The sequence below is a fragment of the Schistocerca piceifrons genome, chromosome 4 (genome assembly GCF_021461385.2).
Source record: "Schistocerca piceifrons isolate TAMUIC-IGC-003096 chromosome 4, iqSchPice1.1, whole genome shotgun sequence".
NCBI classification, from domain to species: Eukaryota; Metazoa; Arthropoda; class Insecta; order Orthoptera; family Acrididae; genus Schistocerca; species Schistocerca piceifrons.
The window spans coordinates 429321638-429343463 of NC_060141.1; the positions used below are offsets into that span (position 1 = coordinate 429321638).

The window sequence follows — 21826 nt, forward strand, 5'->3', positions numbered from 1 at the left end:
CAGTACATAGTGAACAGTATTCTGCACCAAACCAATACTGATCTTCACTCTTGTGGCTGTTTCATTCAGAGTTACATGTCTGTTCATCTTTACAAGCTCCTCCACTAATGCTGTGTTCTCATCCGTCACTACGTGGTGAGGCTGTCCTGGTCTTAGGGCATTCTCTGCAAAAGTTACACTGCTTTTAAATTTCCTTCACCACTCACACCTGCCACAACTACAAACAGGAATCACTGTACTGTGCTCTCATTCTGTGATGAATTTCAATTGGTTTGACACCTTCGCTACACTTTACAGATCGCTGCTCAATCATAGTGCATGTTGACAATGGCAAAGCCGTCTTATTGTGGATGCTGCTGCTTTTCCTGCTTTGTAACACCTTTCTGCCACCTGTCGGGTTGCTTTCTGAATCTTAAGGAACACTACTGCCATCTACCAACTCCATTACACAAATTTTCGATATTTTATGGCACTTTTAAGGTATTCATTTGAATCACCCTCATAGGGGATGGAGTGGAAGAGGCAGTACTATTTGGAGTCAGTTGTCCAGTGTTGTGTGAATACATAACAGCACTGTTCATCTGCTCTGTCTGGGACAGGTGTGCCCATGTCGAAAAAGTCAACAAGACAGTAAGTGATATGTGCAGGCTTATTACTGGATGTCTCAGGCCTATGCATTACTGTACTTCACAAGATACTTCATTGTGTAAGTTTATTGACGTGCTTGAATGATACATTAGAAGTTGTCTTCTCTCGTTGTCCAGTTGATTGTTACTAGGTCTTTGAGTGGACTTCAAATAAATTTACATAACACCATTACAATAGATTTTCAATTTTATGCATACTTATCACTCTCCCAATTTGATAATGATCACCATTTATTTATTGAAGGTCATACTTGTAATAAGACAGATCAGTAAACCACAGAGACTTTAGTGAGTCTAAATAACAAAAATAATTGGTAGTAGTACATGGTCCACATAGAATTAATGTCTGCTAAAAAACTTTAAACAAATGACCATATATAACGCTATTGCAGAACTTTAATAAATGGCTGATGAGATACATTTGACTGTGTTCTGTGGTATCTTGCTATAGACTGACTGTGTGACATTTATATAGCGATTGCTTAACACAGATTGCCTGTGGTATTGTCCACAATGCTTATTGAAACATGTGTAAGAAGGTTGTTGCAAAGTGTTAAAAGTGCATAATTATTACATTTTCAGTAGTAAAGTAAAATGTTAGTTTATCATTATTGGCCCTTGTTGACAGCCAGAATGACAGTTAATACATACACGCATCAGAGGATAACATTATTCTGTTTAATTACAAGTCGTATATTTTTCAAACAGCATAAGTGATAGGTTCTGCTGTATGTGGTATCTAACAGAGCAAGGTGGGCTTAACATACCTATCCTTATTCTGAACTTGATAACACTATTATTTTTTACTTTTCTGATCTCTTTTCATTAGTGGTATGTATACAATAGCTACCCAAAGCAACTAATTTGTTTTCCGCCAGTATTTCACTAAAATTCTTTATTCACTGTGTAATTTACTGACTGCTGATGACAGTTGTTTGTTTAGTTCTTGTGGAAAAATTTTGTTTTAAGAAATGTTCATGATGTCAAAATTCAAGTATATTGAAAATTGTTTTTAGATTGAAACAGCTTATTTGAAAGCCCTTGTTCTCCTCTTTCAAGTAAGCGTCCTGTTTTTCCTGGGCACTTAATGTTTCAAGACATTTGTACTCGGATTTAAATTTGTGTTCCTGAATATCCTATGTTAAAATGATACTTCCAAAATTGTGTTACAGTTCTGCAGCCCAAATTTTTCTGTTTTCAGGAATATGTGCTTTTACTTAAATGACTGTGTTTCGTTAACTTTTCCAATCAGAAAACTTCATCTCCTTGAAAATTTCTATCAAACATTGAGAATACCTGTTGACATTAAAGTGTCACTCTCATAAAGTAGTACCTATTATTTTGTCACTTTCTAGTTATGCAGCTTTTAGGGAAACAAACTTACTTCATTGCCATTTTTATCTTTTATTATTTCTGTCTTTTATGTTAATAACTAAAATATAGCTACTAATTCTATATTTCAAAAAGTTGTAATTTTAGTAATATACATGACCATAAGTAGGTGTTGCACCCATAACTGCAGTCAGTCCATGCCTGGTAATTGGAATGCTAATTTCAATGTCAGTATGTAATAGTTGGACATTCAAAGCGTATAGTTCATTTGTCAGTCTGTTGGTGAGTGTCCAGCATGTACACTTATTTTGCCAATTAATGCCACTTGTGAAAAAGACCATTGTCCCAAAAGTGGAGCATGCAAAACAAAAAGGACTGTAAAATATCTCCAGAAAAATCCTCATTGTCAAAAAATGTTAGTGGCAGAGACTCAGAAACTGAGACAAAAAATTAATTTCTCAAGTAGAAAAAAAACCTTGGCCCTAATGAGTTAATGAAATTAGATCAGTCATCTCTCATGGCAGCAATATTCTTTGTTCAACCTTCCATATTATAGATTATCCCCGTTGTATACCTCTACACCCAGTTCTACCAAATAAATGACTAAACTCTTGCTCCTGTAGTCTGATCCCTGTATTTTTCCCCCTCATGGGAGACTTTGTGTTTCGGTGTTGATTAGATGACTTTACTAGTAACTTGTAACTAAAAAGTTGTGTGTGTTATATTGAGGCTACACAGTGTTCTCTTATAAAAATATGTGAAGTAATGTTGATGACAATATGAAGCTATCACTCACCAGCTTCAACAGAACTATTAATCTTCTTATATTCATTTGGTTGGCTTCTGTATCACCCTCAAGGAAATTCCGTGCCTCTGTACTTGAAAGAGAAATACACCCTCCAGAAAGCAGACAGAAGCAATACTTTCAGAAATACTTCTTCTCCAATAAGTAAATGAGTAAATACATATTGTATAATGGCTGTATTAATTCTTTACAATACGAAAGAATATAACGGTTGTATTTTATACAAATTGTCAGTAGCTTTTTCATAATGTACATAAAATTTAAAAAATGCATATGTAAATGCTTCCCAGCATAGAGATTCTAACACACACACACACACACACACACACACACACACACACACATATCTATATATATATATAATGGAAGGAAACATTCCACGTGGGAAAAATTATATATAAAAACAAAGATGAGGTGACTTACCGAACAAAAGCGCTGGCAGGTCGATAGACACACAAACAAACACAAACATACACACAAAATTCAAGCTTTCGCAACAAACTGTTGCCTCATCAGGAAAGAGGGAAGACACATATGTCTGCTTGTGTCTGTATGTGTGGATGGATATGTGCGTGTGTGCGAGTGTATACCTGTCCTTTTTTCCCCCTAAGGTAAGTCTTTCCGCTCCCGGGATTGGAATGACTGCTTACCCTCTCCCTTAAAACCCACTTCCTTTCGTCTTCCCCTCTCCTTCCCTCTTTCCTGATGAGGCAACAGTTTGTTGCGAAAGCTTGAATTTTGTGTGTATGTTTGTGTGTCAATCGACCTGCCAGCGCTTTTGTTCGGTAAGTCACCTCATCTTTGTTTTTATATATAGCAACAGATTGGCAAATTCAATTACAACATTAAAATTTTTTATGCATTAAGTCATGTAAAAAGAGAAATTTTTGTTGTGAATTACATATTCTATTTTGGTATCTATGTTTTTCTGGTACAGTAGAGTCCTGTTAATCCAAACTCATTCGGAGCGGACCTTGTTCAGATTATCAATTTGTTCGGACTAGCAGGAATTACGGTGACGAGTTTCTAGAATGAAGTATACCAAGCAGATAAGTAGGTACACCATGGTAACTAATGGGAACAAGTTTGGGAACAATGGCCCACTCTCACTCCCTGCCCTTGTTGTTGTGCGTTGTTGAAACCTTTTTAGCATTCTGGGTCAGTGCACTGTCAGTTGGCTTGCAAAGCACTTGGTTATGTTAGATATCAATTGCTGGCACACACAACAGTTGTATTGTATTCGTTCAGGTGTAGTGGTGTATGTATTTTAGTCATGAATAAACGGAAACATACAACGTTATTTCTCAAAGAAAAACTGAATGCTTTTAAACAGATAGACAGTGATGAGAATGTATCTAAACTGGCAACAGAACTGGGTGTTGGTAAAGCAATCACTTCTAATTGATAGAACAACTGAGTGAAGCTACTACAAATGATAGACAATCCCTGGATGTGATGAAGCTAATGAAGAAGATGTAGATGAGTGGATGCAGTGGATGGGGCACGTGTGGAAAACCTGACAGACACTGCTGTGACTCAAGACTAGGAAGAAGGGGACTGCTGTGGCGGAAGTGATAATGAACCTGAAAGCGACAAAGGAGAGCTGGTGCCACAAAGTGATGCAGCAGAAGCCTTTGACCCCGTGCTACATTATTCGGAGCAACAGCCAACTGCTACACCTGCTGATTTGATATTTGAGACAATGGCACAACTATGCGTCATATAGCACACTGTCTTCATTACACTGAAAAACAATGGCTGTTTTTGTCGTCTAAAAAGTAGGGATAAAATATCCACTGTATTTTAGTAAGTTTGACAGCTTTTCTTTCATTGTTGTGAATTGTTTAAAACTAATGTTTTCTTGCCAATTTGTCTAATACACGTTTACTGTACTGTGTGAATTAAAATACTGTGTATGTACAGTAGTTTACCACACAGTTTTCTGTACTTAGATTAACATTTCTCAAGTTTAGATTTACCGAACGTTCGGGTTAACCGAACATTTGGATTATCGGGGTTCGGGTTAGCGGGACTCTGCTGTATTTTAAGGACAATTTGTAACATTATAGATGGACATTCATGAAATTCTAATATGGGCACGATTACCAGTTAATATAAAATTATGTAATGTTGTCCATTGACATCGGTAAACACAGATGTTTTAACACTTACCAAACTACTTGTCTACAGGGTATTAAAAGGGAAGTAATATTTGTTACAAGCTGCACATGTAATCCTGTGAGACACATAGCATTTACATCCTGGAGAGATCTCCATGCAACGTCTAGTGGTAATTCTGTATTTTATAAATTTCACCATAAAAATTATCTAAAAAGTCCATCAAATCATTTTCATTCTTCAGGAATAGCTTTTGGTACAATGTTACTGTCTATTTTTAGCATGTTGATACTTCATTTCATTTCAGGTGTCAGCTTGGAGGCCGACTGGCTACTGGCAGGTAACCATGACTTCTATATCTGCCCCAATGCAGGGGCAGCAGCCAGGCAGCTAGAATGCATCCCATCAGGTTTGAAGCACAAGATCCCACAAGTAGCAACACCAGTACATTCACAACTGCTGGGCAGCTCAAATCAGGATACCTGTTATTTAGATTATCACAATTAATCATGCTGCTTTATATATTTTAATGTAAAATAAAGAACTGGAGACTGGGGGTTTTTGTATTAAAATTGATATCTTTATACAAAAATAAAAGCTGAGCTATAAATCAGATTATGATTTATTACACATTTTATTATGATTTATTACACAGTCTGCCATGTTGCAGCTCATGAACAGTTGGTGATATATTACTTACATTTAACATTAATATTTTAATACATAAATGTGTTTTTTCTGATTTCTTAGAACTGCCATCTTGGCCTCTGTTACCTTGACAACAGTATTGCTTAAAGTAATACTAGAGGGCATTGTTTAGCAGTTATACAGTGATATCTAAATATTTTATTATTCTCATAATTTAATGTAATTATTTGGTAGTTGCACATCTTGTTATGCCAGCATGTATATAATAATAATTTTTTTTCTTGTTCTTTTGCTTATTGGCTGGAAGGTACTATGAATGTCTTTGTAACTCATACCAGTGCTGCTAGGTGGCATTTCATCATCTTTTAATCTGTAAGCTCAGTAATTCTAACATAAAAAAGACTACTTGTCTGACCTATAACTATTTATGTAGTTATCTAAAAACAAAGATGATGTGACTTACCAAACGAAAGCGCTGGCAGGTCGATAGACACACAAACAAACACAAACATACACACAAAATTCAAGCTTTCGCAACCAACGGTTGCTTCATCAGGAAAGAGGGAAGGAGAGGGAAAGACGAAAGGATGTGGGTTTTAAGGGAGAGAGTAAGGAGTCATTCCAATCCCGGGAGCGGAAAGACTTACCTTAGGGGGGAAAAAAAGGACAGGTATACACTCGCACGCACACCCATATCCAACCACACATACACAGGCACAAGCAGACATGTCTGTTTGTTTGTTTTTTTGTGTGTCTATCAACCTGCCAGCACTTTCGTTTGGTAAGTCACATCATCTTTGTTTTTAGATATATTTACGTAGTTGTATATGCATACCTAATTTATACATTTCTTAGGTGTCCAGCCAGGCCACATCGTAATTTCTCAACAGTATTTTAGCAAACACACACTGCCGTCGTCAGGTGGTCCCTGATGAATACTATGTTGCTCCTCCCAGCATCTTGTTTATGCTAGCTGTTACCGATACTACTGCTGTCAGGCACGGGTGCAATCATCCTCATCCTCCTCCTCCTCCTCCTCCTCCTCCTCCTGGGACTGCGTAATTAAAGAAGCCATTGAAATCAGACTGAAAAATGCTCTAATCAATAAAGGTAGTGGACTACAACTAAGTCAGGTGTGGAGCCCTGCACTCAATCTGGAAAGGGAGAGGCATTCCAAGATGGTTGCATCTGTGCCCTATAATGGTAGCATGGGCACTGCAGGCCAGAGTGCAGACTGAGGCGCCGCTTCCCCCACACAGCCACCATCCACTGCAGTGGCCACAAAGACAGCGAGTGTAGTGAGTTGGTGGAGGAGGTAATGGTCAGGATGCATAGTATGCCAAGAGGATCAGCACAGTACTCAAGGATCATCTGAAGGTGGCAATGTGTATGTTTGCTGAAATATTGTGGAGAATTTAAGGCATGACCTGGCTGGACAGGGAAAATTCTATAAATTTGAAGTATGTTGGGAAAATGTAGGACCGCATATTCGTACCTACGTTACAATAACTTATTTTGTAAATTCTGTGTAACATCAATACATCACATTTTCTAAAGCATTAACCACTGGATGAGGCTGATGTAATCTGTTTTTGGTGTGAAATTTGCACACTATTTAACCCATGGCTCTGCAGTCATCAGTCAGCCATTTATCATCATGTTGCCAAGATGGATAAATGCTACCTTGCCACTCTTTATGCTTTCCTGACACCATACTCACCAAGCCTTCTGTTAACTGTGCTATTTTTGTTCTTACAGTGCTCATTTTCTGAAGATGATTTCTACATAATGTCAAAACCAGACATTAATAAAATATTATTGCAGTCTAAACTTATTTTAATCCAGTAAAAATTTTTTGCCAAAATATAATGTGCTCAAATCTCCAGAGTAAAAATATACTGATTTTAAAAGATTCTGAATTGGGTACCTGCAATCTGAGATAGGAACTAAATGATTGGAAATGAATATTTAATCATGAATATTTAATTTTTTAGGGACATAAAAAACCTTACACCTGAAGCTATAACAAGATTGTAGTAAAAGAAATTGCTACTTATCATAAGGTTAAGTTGCAGACAGGCACAACTAAAATACACTTACACATAAGCTTTCGGCCACACTCTTCATTGGAAAAAAGAGAAACACACACCATTCATTCATGAAAACAAGCACACTTCACACACACATGACCGCCAACTCAAGTAGTTCAGGCAAGAATGCAACTATCACATGGGATAGTAGTAGGAATCTGGAGGGGTGGGGAAGGGGAAGAGACAGCAGTGTACTGGTAGGGAAGAGGAGTGCTGTCTGGCAGAGGGTGCAGGGACTAGAATACCAACAGGTGCAGTGTCAAGGGGTTGTGGGGCAGGGAGGGGAGAAAAAAGGAGAGGTAGCGTGGAAAGATGGGTAGGTGCATTGGCAGAGGGTGGCAAACAAAGTGTAGGAGACAGAATGGGGAGTAGGTGATAGAACAGAGGGGGGGGGGGGGGGGGGGGGGGGGGGGGGGGGGGGGGGGGGGGGGGGGGGGGGGGGGGGGGGGGGGTGGGGGGGGGGGGGGGGGGGGGGGGGGGGGGGGGGGGGGGGGGGGGGAGAAACTGTTGGGTGGAAGGTGTGGGGACAGTATGTTACTGTTGACTGAGACCGGGATAATTATTGGAGCGGACAAATGCATTGTAAGGATAACTCCCATCTACGCAGTTTAGAAAAGCTAGTGGTGGAGGGGAGGATCCAGATGGCTCAGGTAGTGAAGCAGCCACTGAAATCAAGCACATTATGTTCAGCTGCTTTCGAAATGTGGTGCTACAGAAGAATGCTGAAGATTAGATGGGTAGATCATATAACTAATGAGGAGGTATTGAATAGAATTGGGGAGAAGAGGAGTTTGTGGCACAAATTGACAAGAAGAAGGGACCGGTTGGCAGGACATGTTCTGAGGCATCAAGGGATCACAAAGTTAGCATTGGAGGGCAGTGTGGAGGGTAAAAATCGTAGAGGGAGACCAAGAAATGAATACACTAAGCAGATTCAGGATGATGTTAGGCTGCAGTACGTACTGGGAGATGAAGCAGCTTGCACAGGATAGAGAAGCATGGAGAGCTGTATCAAACGAGTCTCAGGACTGAGACGACGACATCAACAACATGTTCAGCTGCATGTTATGCCACAGGGTGATGTACGTTGTTCCTGACCAGAGTTTGGTGGTGGCCATTTATCCTGGTGGACAGGCAGGTAGCCATACTAATACAAAAAGCTGTGCAATGATTACAATATTGGAAAAGGAAAGTCATGTTTGACAGCTTACTCAGTGACAGGGTGGTCTATTCGTTTCTAGGCCACAGTTTGTCGGCGGCCGTTCATGAGGAAAGACAGCTTGTTGGTTGTCATGCCCGCATAGAATGCAACACAGTGGTTGCAGCTTAGTTTGTAGATTATGTGACTTGTTTTCACAGGTAGCCCTGCATTTGATGGAATAGGTGATGTTAGTGACCGGACTGGAGAAGGTGGTGATGGGAGGCTGTATGGGACAGGTCTTGCTTATAGCTCTATACAGGGATATGAGCCATGAGGTAAGAGACTGGGAGCAAGGGTTTTGCAGGGATGGACGAGTATATTGTGTAGTTTCGGTGGACGGCAGAATACCACTGTGAGAGGGGTATTGTAATGGATCTGGGAGATGTTATTTTTTTACCGTATTTGTTGGTACCGAATTGTAAATGTTTTCTTATATTTTTTGTCAGAATTTATTATAATTTGTCTTATTATATGTTAATTTACTTCTGTTTTTGAGAGTGAAAGCATATTGATTACGATTAGTAAATGTATCGAAGAATAGCAAAGAGACTGATTACAAGTGGAAGCTTGTGTGTTGTGTAAAATATCTTTGACGTTGGAGTCGTCTTTGACTATAGTCAGTCGGCAGTGAACTCTTGGTGTGTGTTGACGGAAGAAGAATGTGAAGGTCGCCGTCATAAATAATTTTGAATTATGTTACTATTTTTTTTGTATTAACTATAAAAAAGAGATTTACATTTGAAGAAATGGTATTTGAAACACCAAAATGAGGCAAACACGTTGAACCACGTCTTTTCTGCAGCCGACAAAGATGCATTGTGGAATCATACGTAGACAACTGAATCCAAGACTAATATCGCCTTGCAAACGTCTAATGGAAAAGGCACTTCACGAAATATGACAAATTTAAGTAAATAAAAAAATAGTGACCATATTTTCAACTTATGTCTTAGCCGGGATGCCATATTTCAGTATGAAGGATAGTGGGCAAGACATTCTTCATTTCAGGGCATGACGAAAGCTAGTCGAAACCCTGGCAGAGCATGTAATTTAGCAATATACTGAGGGTCTCTCTGAAGCCTTCACAAACTGTATCTACCCTCCCAACCTTGTACAAAAACAAATCTCCTGTGCCATATCTTTCCAGTGTCCCACCAGCTCCCAAAGTCCCACCATGTGGCCACAGAGGAGCATTCCCCTTGTAACTCAATACCATCCAGGATTGGAGTAACTGAATTATATCCTCCACCATGGTTTTGACTATCTCTTGTCGTGCCCTGCAATGAGAAACGTCCTGCCCACTAACCTTCCCACCCCTCCAACAGTGGCATTCTTCTGTCCACCAAACTTGCACAATATACTCATCCATCCTTAGACAACACCTGCTCCTAACCCCTTACCCCATGGCTCACACCCCTGTAATAGACCTAGATGCAAGATCTGTGCTAAACATCCTCCCACCACCACCACCACCTACTAGAGTCCAGTCAGAAACAGCACACATCCCATCAAAGGCAGGGCTTCCTGTGAAACCAGTCATGTGATCTACAAGCCAAGATGCAACTACTGTGCTATGTGGGCATGACAACCAACAAGCTGTCATTCCCCATGAACGGCCGCCGAGAAACTGTGGCCAAGAAACAAGGGACCACCCTGTTGCTGAGCGTGTTGCCAAACATGACATCCTTCATTTCAGTGACTGCTTCACAGCCTGTGCCATATGGATCCTTCCCACCAACTCCAGCTTCTCTGAATTGCGCAGGTGGGAACTTTCCTGCAATATATCCTACGTCCCCATAACTTTCCTGGCCTCAACCTTGGTTAGTCATTGTCCTCTCCCATCCAGCCCCTTCTGTCACCATTCCAGCTCTACACAGCCCTCATTAATCCATTGCACCCAGTCTTCTTATTTCTCTCCTTTCCTATTATCACTCTTCCCCCCCCCCCCCCCCCCCCCCCCGCACATCTCCGTTTCCTCTGTCTAAGTAACCAACTGGACATAGCTGCCCTACCCTCTTTCCACCTCGTCCCTCTGTGCTCCCCAACAGCACATCATTGTCCGCCATGCCTACCCTACTATCACTTGCCCTCCCCACCCCAGCCTTCTCCTTACCCTCATCCACTCACCGTTCTCATCATGCACCGGTGCTGCTGCTTGTAGTGTGACCTCAGTTGCCTGAGACTGCAGTCGTGTGTGTGAGTTGTATTTGCGCGAGTGTGTATGTGTGTGTTCGACATCTAACTCTGATGAAGGCCTTACTGGCTGAAAGCTATTATTTTTGACAGTCTTTTTTGTTGTGCCTATCTGCGACTCAGCATCTCCACTATTTGCTGAGTGGCAACTATCCTATTCACAATATTGTTACATTCCTTCCTGGGTTTTCCATTGTTTGATTTGTGCAATGATTGTAGCAGAGCTGGTAAATGACATGGCTGCTTTCATACGTGGCACGGCCCCTGATGGGGTAGAATATAAACCTGTGACAGTATTGGAATGGGAAGCACTGGGTGGGTGCATGGGTGGATTGGGCATGCTGTGAATCTGGATCTTCCTCATTGGTATGATCCTTTGGGTTAGTGGATGGGACTGGGAGTTACATACGGATGGACTAGGATGTTGTGGAGGTTGGGTGGGTGTGAGAACACCATGTTACAAGGCATGGGAAGGATCTGTGGTAGGATGTCAGTCATTTTAGGGCCTGATAATAGGTAATCAAAGCCCTCGTGAAGGACATGGTTTAGTTGTTCCAGTCCAGGGTGGTATTTGGTGATGAGGAGGAACTCCTGTGTCGCTGGTTCTTCAGGGTGGTGGGAGGATTGGGGGTGTAAGGAGAAATGACACGGGAGAATCGTTTGCGGACTAGGTTCAGGGGATAGTGCCTGTCTGTGAAGGCCTTGGTGAGACGCTCGGCATACTGGGTACGGGAACTCTTGTCACGGCAGATATGCTGCCTCAGGATGTATAGGAGGGATTTTTTGGTGTGAAAGGGATGACTGCTGTCAAAATGCAGGTAGTGTTGGTGGTTGGTGGGTTCAATGCGGACAGAGGTGAGGATGGAGTCATGAGAGAGGAGATAGCCAATGTCTAGGAAGGTGGTATGTTGGTTTGAGGAGGACCTGGTGAAGTGGATGGGAGAGAAGATGTTGACGTTTAAAGGAATGAAGATAGGGTATCTTGACCCTGAGTCGAGGTTCATTGGTGATATCTTCATGATCTGGACTCAGGGCTATTGTGGAAGTGTTCTAATTGTGTCTGTCTGCAACTCAAAGTGTTATCTTTATGGTAAGTAACAATTTATCTATCCCTACATTGTTTATATCCCTACATGGAGTTTCCATTGTTTGATTAAGTCTACAAGAAATGTGGCAAGTGTCACAATAGTGCTTAAATTTTGTCATCCTCTGTCAAATACCTATCGTCTGTGTTGGATACCAGATGCAGATAACACTCTACAGATCAAGTCTCCTTAAGTTTCTGTTGGGATTTCCAGTGCAGATGGCTTCATGTAACTCATGAGAAAATTCCACCTTGTACATATCACGGAAAACTATGTACTTGGCGCCACTAACATACATACAGACGGAAATAAAATCACTTTCCAATTGCAAGCATCGCTCTGCAAGATCTTGTACAGGCCGAAATATTAATTGGTTCCTTAACTGAAAATATTCAGTTAGGATCGTCTACTGTCTATGTGATTTTGACCCCAAAGTTGTGAAACACATTGTGTATCACTGTGTGTGTCACACATCTGCGATTGAAATCTCCTTTTACTTTGTATGTTCCTGTCCAGAGATGGTTCGGTGGAAGCTCTTCATTCAATTTTTAATACATAAATCAAAAAAAGTTTTGCGTCACGTCGGTTCCAAGAGTTCCAGAACCTGTACAGAAAATTGGAATAGAGATGAACATAGTTGTAATGGCAACCGGAACAGTCGCGGGGTTGAAGTGACGGAAAGTGTTGCGGGGCCTGCAGAGCAGCCCGCGAACAACAACACAACGGGAGAGGATGGACACGACCAGCGAAGGACAGTTCGAATAACAAGAAGCCGAAACAATGGAGTCACAAGAAAACCTAACAACCACGTCCACTCGTACACAGAACAATAAAGTAAATAAGCTGTCTAAGGCGAGGTGATGTGTCCAGAGACAAACGCAAGATTAGACTCGCTGGCTGACCAAGAGGCAGGCGCTTAAATACTCTATTGGGGGCGCCGCTATTGGCTGCTGGAACTACGCATTCCATTGTGGTGCTCTCACACTAAATGCGGGCCAGGAGGCGCACGCCGCCACAACTTCCGGCGCGATGGTGCAGAGACCTCTAGGGGTCTTCGACGTCCACGACATCTGGTGGGGATTCAAATTCCACGGCGTGCAGTACCAGAAACATAAACATCATTTCTGCCCTTTTTATTACTCATGAAAACTGCCCATTGTATGTTGTTCCACCATACAGCGTGACCTTCGGAGGTGGTCGTGGTCCAGATTGCTATACTCAGTAGCACGTCGCCTTGCTTGATGCATGCCTGTATTCATCGTGGCATACTATCCACAAGTTCCACGAGGCACTGTTGGTCCAGATCGTCCCACTCCTCAACGGCAATTCGGCGTAGATTCCTCAGAGTGATTGGAGGGTCACATCATCCATAAATGGCCCTTTTCAATCTATCCCTGGCATGTGCGATAGGCTTCATGTCCGGAGAAAATGCTGGCCACTCTAGTCGAGCAGTGTCGTTACTCTGAAGGAAGTCATTCACGAGATGTGCACGATGGGGGTGCGAATTGTTGCCCATGAAGGTGAATGCCTTGCAAATATGCTGCCGATATGGTTGCTCTATTGGTCAGAGGATGGCATTCACATATCGTACAGCCATTACGGCACCTTCCACGACCACCAGCGGCATACGTCAGCCCCACATAATGCCACCCCCAAAGCAGCAGGGAACCTCCACCTTGCTGCACTCACTGGACAGTGTGTCTAAGGTATTCATCCTGACTGAGTTGCCTCCAAACATGTCTCCGAAGATTGTCTGGTTGAAGGAATATGTGACACTCATTGGTGAAGAGAATGTGATGCCAATCCTGAGCGGTCCATTCAGCATGTTGTTGGGGCCATCTTTACTGGGCTGCATGGTGTTGTGGTTGTGAAGATGGACCTTGCCATGGATGTCGGCAGTGAAGTTGCCCATCATGCAGCCTATCGTGCACAGCCCTTTGACGGCCTGAGCGAGGCATGTCATTGACAGTTCTTGTCTCTCAGTATCTCCTCCATGTCTGAACAACATCGCTTTGGTTCACTCAGAGATGCCTGGACACTTCCCTTGTTGAGAGCGCTTCCTGGCACTAAGTAACAATGGAGACACGATCGAACCGCGGTGCTGACCGTCTAGGCGTGGTTGAACTACAGACAATACGAGCAATGTACCTCCTTCCTGGTAGAATGACTGTAACTAATTGGCTGTCGGACCCCCTCGGTTTAATAGACGCTGCTCATGCATGGTTGTTTACATCTCTGGGCAGGTTTAGTGACATCTCTGAACAGTCAGAGACAGTGTCTGTGATACAATGTCCACAGTCAACATCTATCTTCAGGAGTTCTTGGAACTGGGGTGATGCAAAACTTCTTTTGATGTGTGTATATAGCTGTTCAGTTTCATCATATCTTTTTTTTCTTCTCACAAGGGAACCTCCCCATTGCACCCCCTTCAGATGTAGTTATAAGTTGGCACACTGGATAGGCCTTGACAAACTGAACACAGATCAATCGAGAAAACAGGAAGAAGTTGTGTGGAACTATGAAAAAATAAGCAAAATATACAAACTGAGTAGTCCATGGGCAACATAGGCAACATCAAGGAAGTTGGAAGCTCAGTAGCGCCGTGGTCCCGTGGTTAGTGTGAGCAGCTGTGGAACGAGAGGTCCTTGGTTCAAGTCTTCCCTCGAGTGAAAATTTTAATTTTTTATTTTCAGACAATTATCAGAGTTCAGGCACTCACACATAATCAACATCACTCTCCAAAATTCCAGGACATGTTCAGATTTGCTTGGACATATGCACGATTTGACGGTCTACACATGGAAAAATTTGAAAACGTTAAAAACATATGTTTTGACAGAGCACAGTGAAAACTTTTTCGACTGTGAAACTGTTTCATTCATTTGTTGCAGTTTATGTGACACACTCTTATGTTTTCATCACTTTTTTGGAAGTGATTATCACATCCACAAGAAAACCTAAATCGGGCAAAGCAGAAGGATCTTTTTACCCATTCGCTAAGTGTGCAAGTTAGGTGGGTCGACAACATATTCCTGTCATGTGACGCTCATGCCGTCACCAGTGTCGTATAGAATATATCAGACGTGTTTTCCTGTGGAGGAATCGGTTGACCTATGACGTTCCGATCAAATGTTTTAGGTTCCCATGGGAGAGGCACGTCCTTTCGTCTACTAATCACACGGTTTTGCGGTGCGGTCGCAACACGCAGACACTAAACTTATTACAGTGAACAGAGACGTCAATGAACGAATGGACAGATCATAACTTTGCAAAAATAGTAATTAAACTTTTCGCTTGAGGGAAGGCTTGAACCAAGGACCTGTCGCTCAGCAGCTGCTCGCGCTAACCACAAGACCACGGCACACTTACGTTCACTTACTCCTTGATATTGCCTATGTTGCCCATGGACTACTCAGTTTGTATATTTTGCTTATTTTTTCGTAGTTCCACGCAACTTCTTCCTGTTTTCTCGATTGATCTGTGTTCAGTTTTACAAGGCCTATCCACTGTGCCAAATTATAACTAAATCTGAGGGGGGTGCGATGGGTAGGTTCCCTTGTCAGCATTACGATTACTAGGACATGAATTCTTTTGCAAATATGGAAGCTCATACCCAATGTGAGATGGTCTTACCTTTAATCTAATGAATTTTCTTCCATTCTTGCAAATGTAAATCACACCACATTGCTTTTAAATTTCAATAAATTAAAGTGTTACATGCCATTTAGGCAAACAACATTTCACACTTCTTGTGTAGTATAAGGAAAGATGATTCTGATGGAATAATATTAAGGAGGGATGTTTGTGTTCGCGTCTGCAGACATTAAATGGGAGGTGTGGAATTTGAGAAAAGACGTGATGACAGTTAATGGCTTCACCTGCTGTGGGCAGGACTTTTTACATTTGGGCATTGTGACTTGTCAGTGGTTTGACCGTCAAAGAGCAACCACACTCTCAAAGAATGAAAACTAAAGACAAGATGGCCTTGTGACAAATGAAATATATTGTAATCTTGTCATGTTGAACCTTTGAGGCATATATCATATGTAATGTTGTGTTCTATTCAAATTCTCGAGTCATTCTAATGAACTGTACACCTGTTCAAGAAAATGTATGTTTGTAAAAGGGAAGTAGTGGACGTGCTTTTTTGTGGTATGGGTAGAAGTTTTCTTCTTTTGTTCCAGTAAGAGCTGCATGAAGTCAGGCCTTTCCTCTAATACACACAGGTTTTGGAGCCACTGATTAGCATGACCTCTACTTCAAGAGAATCAACTATGGAGACCGGAATAAAAAGAAAAGATAAAAAAGGCAAATGTTACATTGGGTGACAGATCTCAAGAAGTGTTCTGACTCAGCTTCATCTACAAGGAGTGAGCCAGCAACTACATAAAACCCTAAACTAACAAGAAAAACAATTGAAAATTAGTAAGAAATTAGGAAAAAATCAGTATTATTCTCCCATGTGTTCCAAAAATTCTTATGTACTGAGGAACTGGAGAAACTATGCAAGGTAGATAGGTAGTGGTAGGTTGAGGTTTAATGTGCCATCGACCATGATGTCATTAAAGATGAAAATTGTGTAAGGGTGGGAAAAGAAATTGACTGTGCTCTTTCAGTGGAACCATCCCGGCTTTCAACTTAAGGAATTTAGGGAAATAAATGAACAGTTAAATCCTGATGACTTTGTAAGGATTTGAACCTCTGCCCTCCCATGTTTGAGTCCTGTGTCTTATCACTGCTCCATTCACTCAGTATAAGTACATTTACTAAGGTAGTGACAAACCTCCATGTACTACACTGTTACGTCTCACACTGTAGAAATTTAGCAGTGACTGTCCTATATGTTCAGAGTCATTTTCAACATATTTAATTTAACTTTCTTTATTTTGATGTTTGGAAACTGTATCTGTTGATGCTAATGGTGACGGTGGCATCTCAGTGGGGAATATTTCCACATTACTTCCTCAGACTGCACAGCTCAAACATGACACTATTCTTGTATCATTAGAAGAATGAAAACTGGGCAGTAGTAAACCGCTGATTATTGCTGACCATGTTAAACTTCTATACTGAATTCTTTTAATGTTTATATTCCTTTCTGTTAGTATGTTGCAAAGCTTTCATGACCTCGCAATGTTATGAGGATTATTCAGTTACATATTTTGTATCTGACAGACCATTTAAAAAATGCATCCCCTTCAAATAGTTCCATCACACCTACTGCTTTTTCCCCCAGTGTTTGGCTTATTAACGGAAGGAGTTTTAAACTCATCTGAAGTTATACTGTGTAGTCCCTATGAAAGTTTTGTTTCCGTTCTTTTTTATTTTAAAAATGTTTCCCATCTAGGTGTCCTTTCTTTCTAAGGAACAGGGAACAGTTACAAGCAACCAGAGCTAGTGAGCAGGTGGGTGTAAAAGTATTGTTATTCAGTTTTTAATTAAAAACCGTCAGGAATTCAACACTCTGTGATTGGAATAATTGTTGTTGTGGAAGAGCCAACTGTCTGATTGCCTCAATGTAACGTTGCCCGCCCCCCCCCCCCCTTTCCTGCAGTGCCTCATGCAATTACTTCAACAGTAGAAGGCAGTAATGGTGGTTAACTGTGGTATTTTACATAACAAACTGATCATAGGTGATTCTCTTCATGTTGCAAAAACAAATGTAGATTAAGCGGTTTTACATTGGTTCAGTTGTTGCTTGATCTGTGTATCATCACCTGGAATGTTTTTGACATGATCAAAATCAGTTTTGAATGTTCTTGCAATTATTGACACACATGGAGTACATTCTGTTTATTGGAAAGTATGTGCAGAATCAATTTCATTGCCTTATGTTTCATTTTCTTTCATCTTGGTACAAAATTGACATGAACTTCAGGATATTCCAGTCAGTTATCAATTGGGTTGTGATTATCAAACATGATTGCTCAATAATTATTCATTATTCTCATCTGTTCTGGAAGGCAAGAGATACTCTCATAATCAACAGACATTCAAACATTTGTTAACTGAGACTCATTCATAATCTTGTGCTTAGCTCAATGCTTGCTTCTGACAGTTCTGAGGTAACAGAGCAAGGGTTTCTGCAGAGTCCTCAGTATGAAGCAGAGTTTTAAGCTAGTGTTAGCATAACCATGTGTGCAATGATTGTCAGCATGGAAAAACTAAAAAGAGAGTTGCTTGTCAAGTGTGTCATGAGAAAAGACTTTTTTTTAGTTTTTTAATTTCAATGTATGCCAAAGAGTTGCACAATGTTTGCACTCATGTGTAAGCTTTATTGTGCATGAAACATAAGTGGAGCCAGAAGCAACAATAAACCATGGAAATTATTGAAACTGATGACCGTTCTTAATTTGGTTCGCTTAATTCCACAAAATACAGTACATAAAATTGCTTCAGTGTTGCTACTTAGACAATCGAGAAAAAAAGAATGCATTTTTGACTTTGAGAGCTCGAGGATGTTTTGCCCACTAATTTTTTTGTGCACAAAGTAATCTATAATGCTGAACTTGGATCAGGCGTGATGTCACGTACAAAACCCATAAAGATTTTGAGAGGAGGTCATAGGGGCAATCACCAATGTATTGTGTATATTCTTTCAGTTTATGAGTTTGGTATGCCAGCCAGAGGTGCATTGACCTGCTCAGAAACCAAACACACAAATATTTTGTACGTGTGTACTGCTGTGAGAGTGGTACAGCTATGGAAGCCACGTTGCACCTGCCTTATTAAGTTTTTTTGTAGTCCGGTCTGGCGTGGTTGAATGTATACACTAGATGTGTATGCCAGTTCATGTATTTGTCTTGGTCTGTCACAATTACTGAGGATACTGAAGAGTATCCGAGGGCATGCAGTTTTACTGTATGGTTAAAGGATGATGACGTCCTCTTGGGTAAAATATTCCAGAGGTAAAATAGTCCGGAGGTAAAATAGTCCCCCATTCGGATCTCCGGGCCGGGACTACTCAGGAGGACGTCGTTATCAGGAGAAAGAAAACTGGTGTTCTACGGATCGGAGCGTGGAATGTCAGATCCCTTAATCGAGTAGGTAGGTTGGAAAAATTTAAAAAGGGAAATGGATAGGTTAAAGTTAGATATAGTAGGAATTAGTGAAGTTCGCTGGCAGGAGGAACAAGACTTTTGGTCAGACGAATACAGGGTTATAAATACAAAATCAAATAGGGGTAATGCAGGAGTCAGTTTAATAATGAATAAAAAAATAGGAGTGCGGGTAAGCTACTACAAACAGCATAGTGAACGCCTTATTGTGGCCAAGATAGACACGAAGCCCACGCCTACTACAGTAGTACAAGTTTATGTGCCAACTAGCTCTGCAGATGACGAAGAAATTGAAGAAATGTATGATGAAATAAAAGAAATTATTCAGATAGTGAAGGGAGACGAAAATTTAAGTCATGGGTGACTGGAATTCGGTAGTAGGAAAAGGGAGAGAAGGAAATGTAGTAGGTGAATATGGATTTGGGCTAAACAATGAAAGAGGAAGACGCCTGGTAGAATTTTGCACAGAGCACAACTTAATCATAGCTAACACTTGTTTCAAGAATCATAAAAGAAGGTTATATACATGGAAGAAGCCTGGAGATACTGACAGGTTTCAGATAGATTATATAATGGTAAGACAGAGATTTAGGAACCAGGTTTTAAATTGTAAGACATTTCCAGGGGCAGATGTGGACTCTGACCACAACCTATTGGTTATGAACTGTAGATTAAAACTGAAGAAACTGCAAAAAGGTGGGAATTTAAGGAGATGGGACCTGCATAAACTGAAAGAACCAGAGATTGTACAGAGTTTCAGGGAGAGCATAAGGGAACAATTGACAGGAATGGGGGAAAGAAATACAGTAGAAGAAGGATGGGTAGCTTTGAGAGAGGAAGTAGTGAAGGCAGCAGAGGATCAAGTAGGTAAAAAGACAAGGGCCAGTTGAAATCCTTGGGTAACAGAAGAAATATTGAATTTAACTGATGAAAGTAGAAAATATAAAAATGCAGTAAATGAAGCAGGCAAATAGGAATACAAACGTCTCAAAAATGAGATTGACGGGAAGTGCAAAATGGCTAAGCAGGCATGGCTAGAGGACAAATGTAAGCATGTAGAGTCTTATCTCACTAGGGGTAAGATAGATACTGCCTACAGGAAAATTAAAGAGACCTTTGGAGAAAAGAGAACCACTTGTATGAATATCAAGAGCTCAGATGGTAACCCAGTTCTAAGCAAAGAAGGGAAAGCAGAAAGTTGGAAGGAATATATAGAGGGTCTATACAAGGGCGATTTACTTGAGGACATTATGGAAATGGAAGAGGATGTAGATGAAGATGAAATGGGAGATATGATACTGCTTGAAGAGTTTGACAGAGCACTGAAAGACCTAAGGCGAAACAAGGCCCCAGGAGTAGACAACATTCCATTAGAACTACTGACGGCCTTGGGAGAGCCAATCCTGACAAAACTCTACCATCTGGTGAGCAAAATGTATGAGACAGGCAAAATACCTTCAGACTTCAAGAAGAATATAATAATTCCAATCCCAAAGAAAGCAGGTGTTGACAGATGTGAAAATTACTGAACTATGAGTTTAATAAGCCACGGCTGCAAAATACTAACGCGAATTCTTTACAGATGAATGGAAAAACTGGTAGAAGCTGACCTCGGGGTCAGTTTGGGTTCCGTAGAAATGTTGGAACACGTGAGGCAATACTGACCCTACGACTTATCTTAGAAGCTAGATTAAGGAAAGGCAAACCTACGTTTCTAGCATTTGTAGACTTGGAGAAAGCTTTTGACAATGTTGTCTGGAATACTCTCTTTCAAATTCTGAAGGTGGCAAGGGTAAAATACAGGGAGTGAAAGGCTATTTACAATTTGTACAGAAACCAGATGGCAGTTATAAGAGTCGAGGGACATGAAAGGGAAGCAGTGGTTGGGAAGGGAGTGACACAGGGTTATAGTATCTCCCCGATGTTATTCAATCTGTATATTGAGCAAGCAGTGAAGGAAACAAAAGAAAAGTTCGGAGTAGGTATTAAAATCCATGGAGAAGAAATAAAAACTTTCAGGTTCGCTGATGACATTGTAATTCTGTCACAGACAGCAAAGGACTTGGAAGAGCAGTTGAACGGAATGGATGGTGTCTTGAAAGGAGAATATAAGATGAACATCAACAAAAGCAAAACGAGGATAATGGAATGTAGTCAAATTAAGTCAGGTGATGTTGAGGGAATCAGATTAGGAAATGAGACTCTTAAAGTAGTAAAGGAGTTTTGCTATTTGGGGAGCAAAATAACTGATGATGGTCGAAGTAGAGAGGATATAAAATGTAGACTGGCAATGACAAGGAAAGCATTTCTGAAGAAGAGAAATTTGTTAACATGGAGTATAGATTTAAGTGTCAGGAAGTCGTTTCTGAAAGTATTTGTATGGAGTGTAGCCACATATGGAAGTGAAACATGGACGATAACTAGTTTGGACAAGAAGCGAATAGAAGCTTTCGAAATGTGGTGCTACAGAAGAATGCTGAAGATTAGATGGGTAGATCATATAACTAATGGGGAGGTATTGAATAGGATTGGGGAGAAGAGAAGTTTGTGGCACAACTTGACTAGAAGAAGGGATCGGTTGGTAGGACATGTTCTGAGGCATCAAGGGATCACCAATTTAGTATTGGAGGGCAGTGTGGAGGGTAAAAA

General features: G+C 40.9%; 2 protein-coding genes across 5 annotated transcripts in view; one reads left to right on the forward strand and one right to left on the reverse strand.

Moving 5' to 3' along the window:
* LOC124796440 (mediator of RNA polymerase II transcription subunit 15-like) overlaps positions 1-5515 on the forward strand; it is a 76355-nt gene extending 70840 nt beyond the window's left edge. For all 4 annotated transcript variants that reach the window (XM_047260640.1, XM_047260637.1, XM_047260639.1 and 1 more), the window contains one exon: positions 5210-5515. The gene's annotated coding sequence lies outside the window, so the exon portion shown is untranslated. The remainder of the gene's footprint in view (positions 1-5209) is intronic.
* The window catches only part of LOC124795896, a 164038-nt gene continuing 145816 nt past the window's right edge, over positions 3605-21826 (reverse strand). Inside the window, exon 6 of the mRNA XM_047259976.1 lies at positions 3605-5384. Within this exon, the coding sequence (XP_047115932.1) occupies positions 5213-5384 (172 nt within the window). The 3' untranslated portion in view covers positions 3605-5212. The remainder of the gene's footprint in view (positions 5385-21826) is intronic.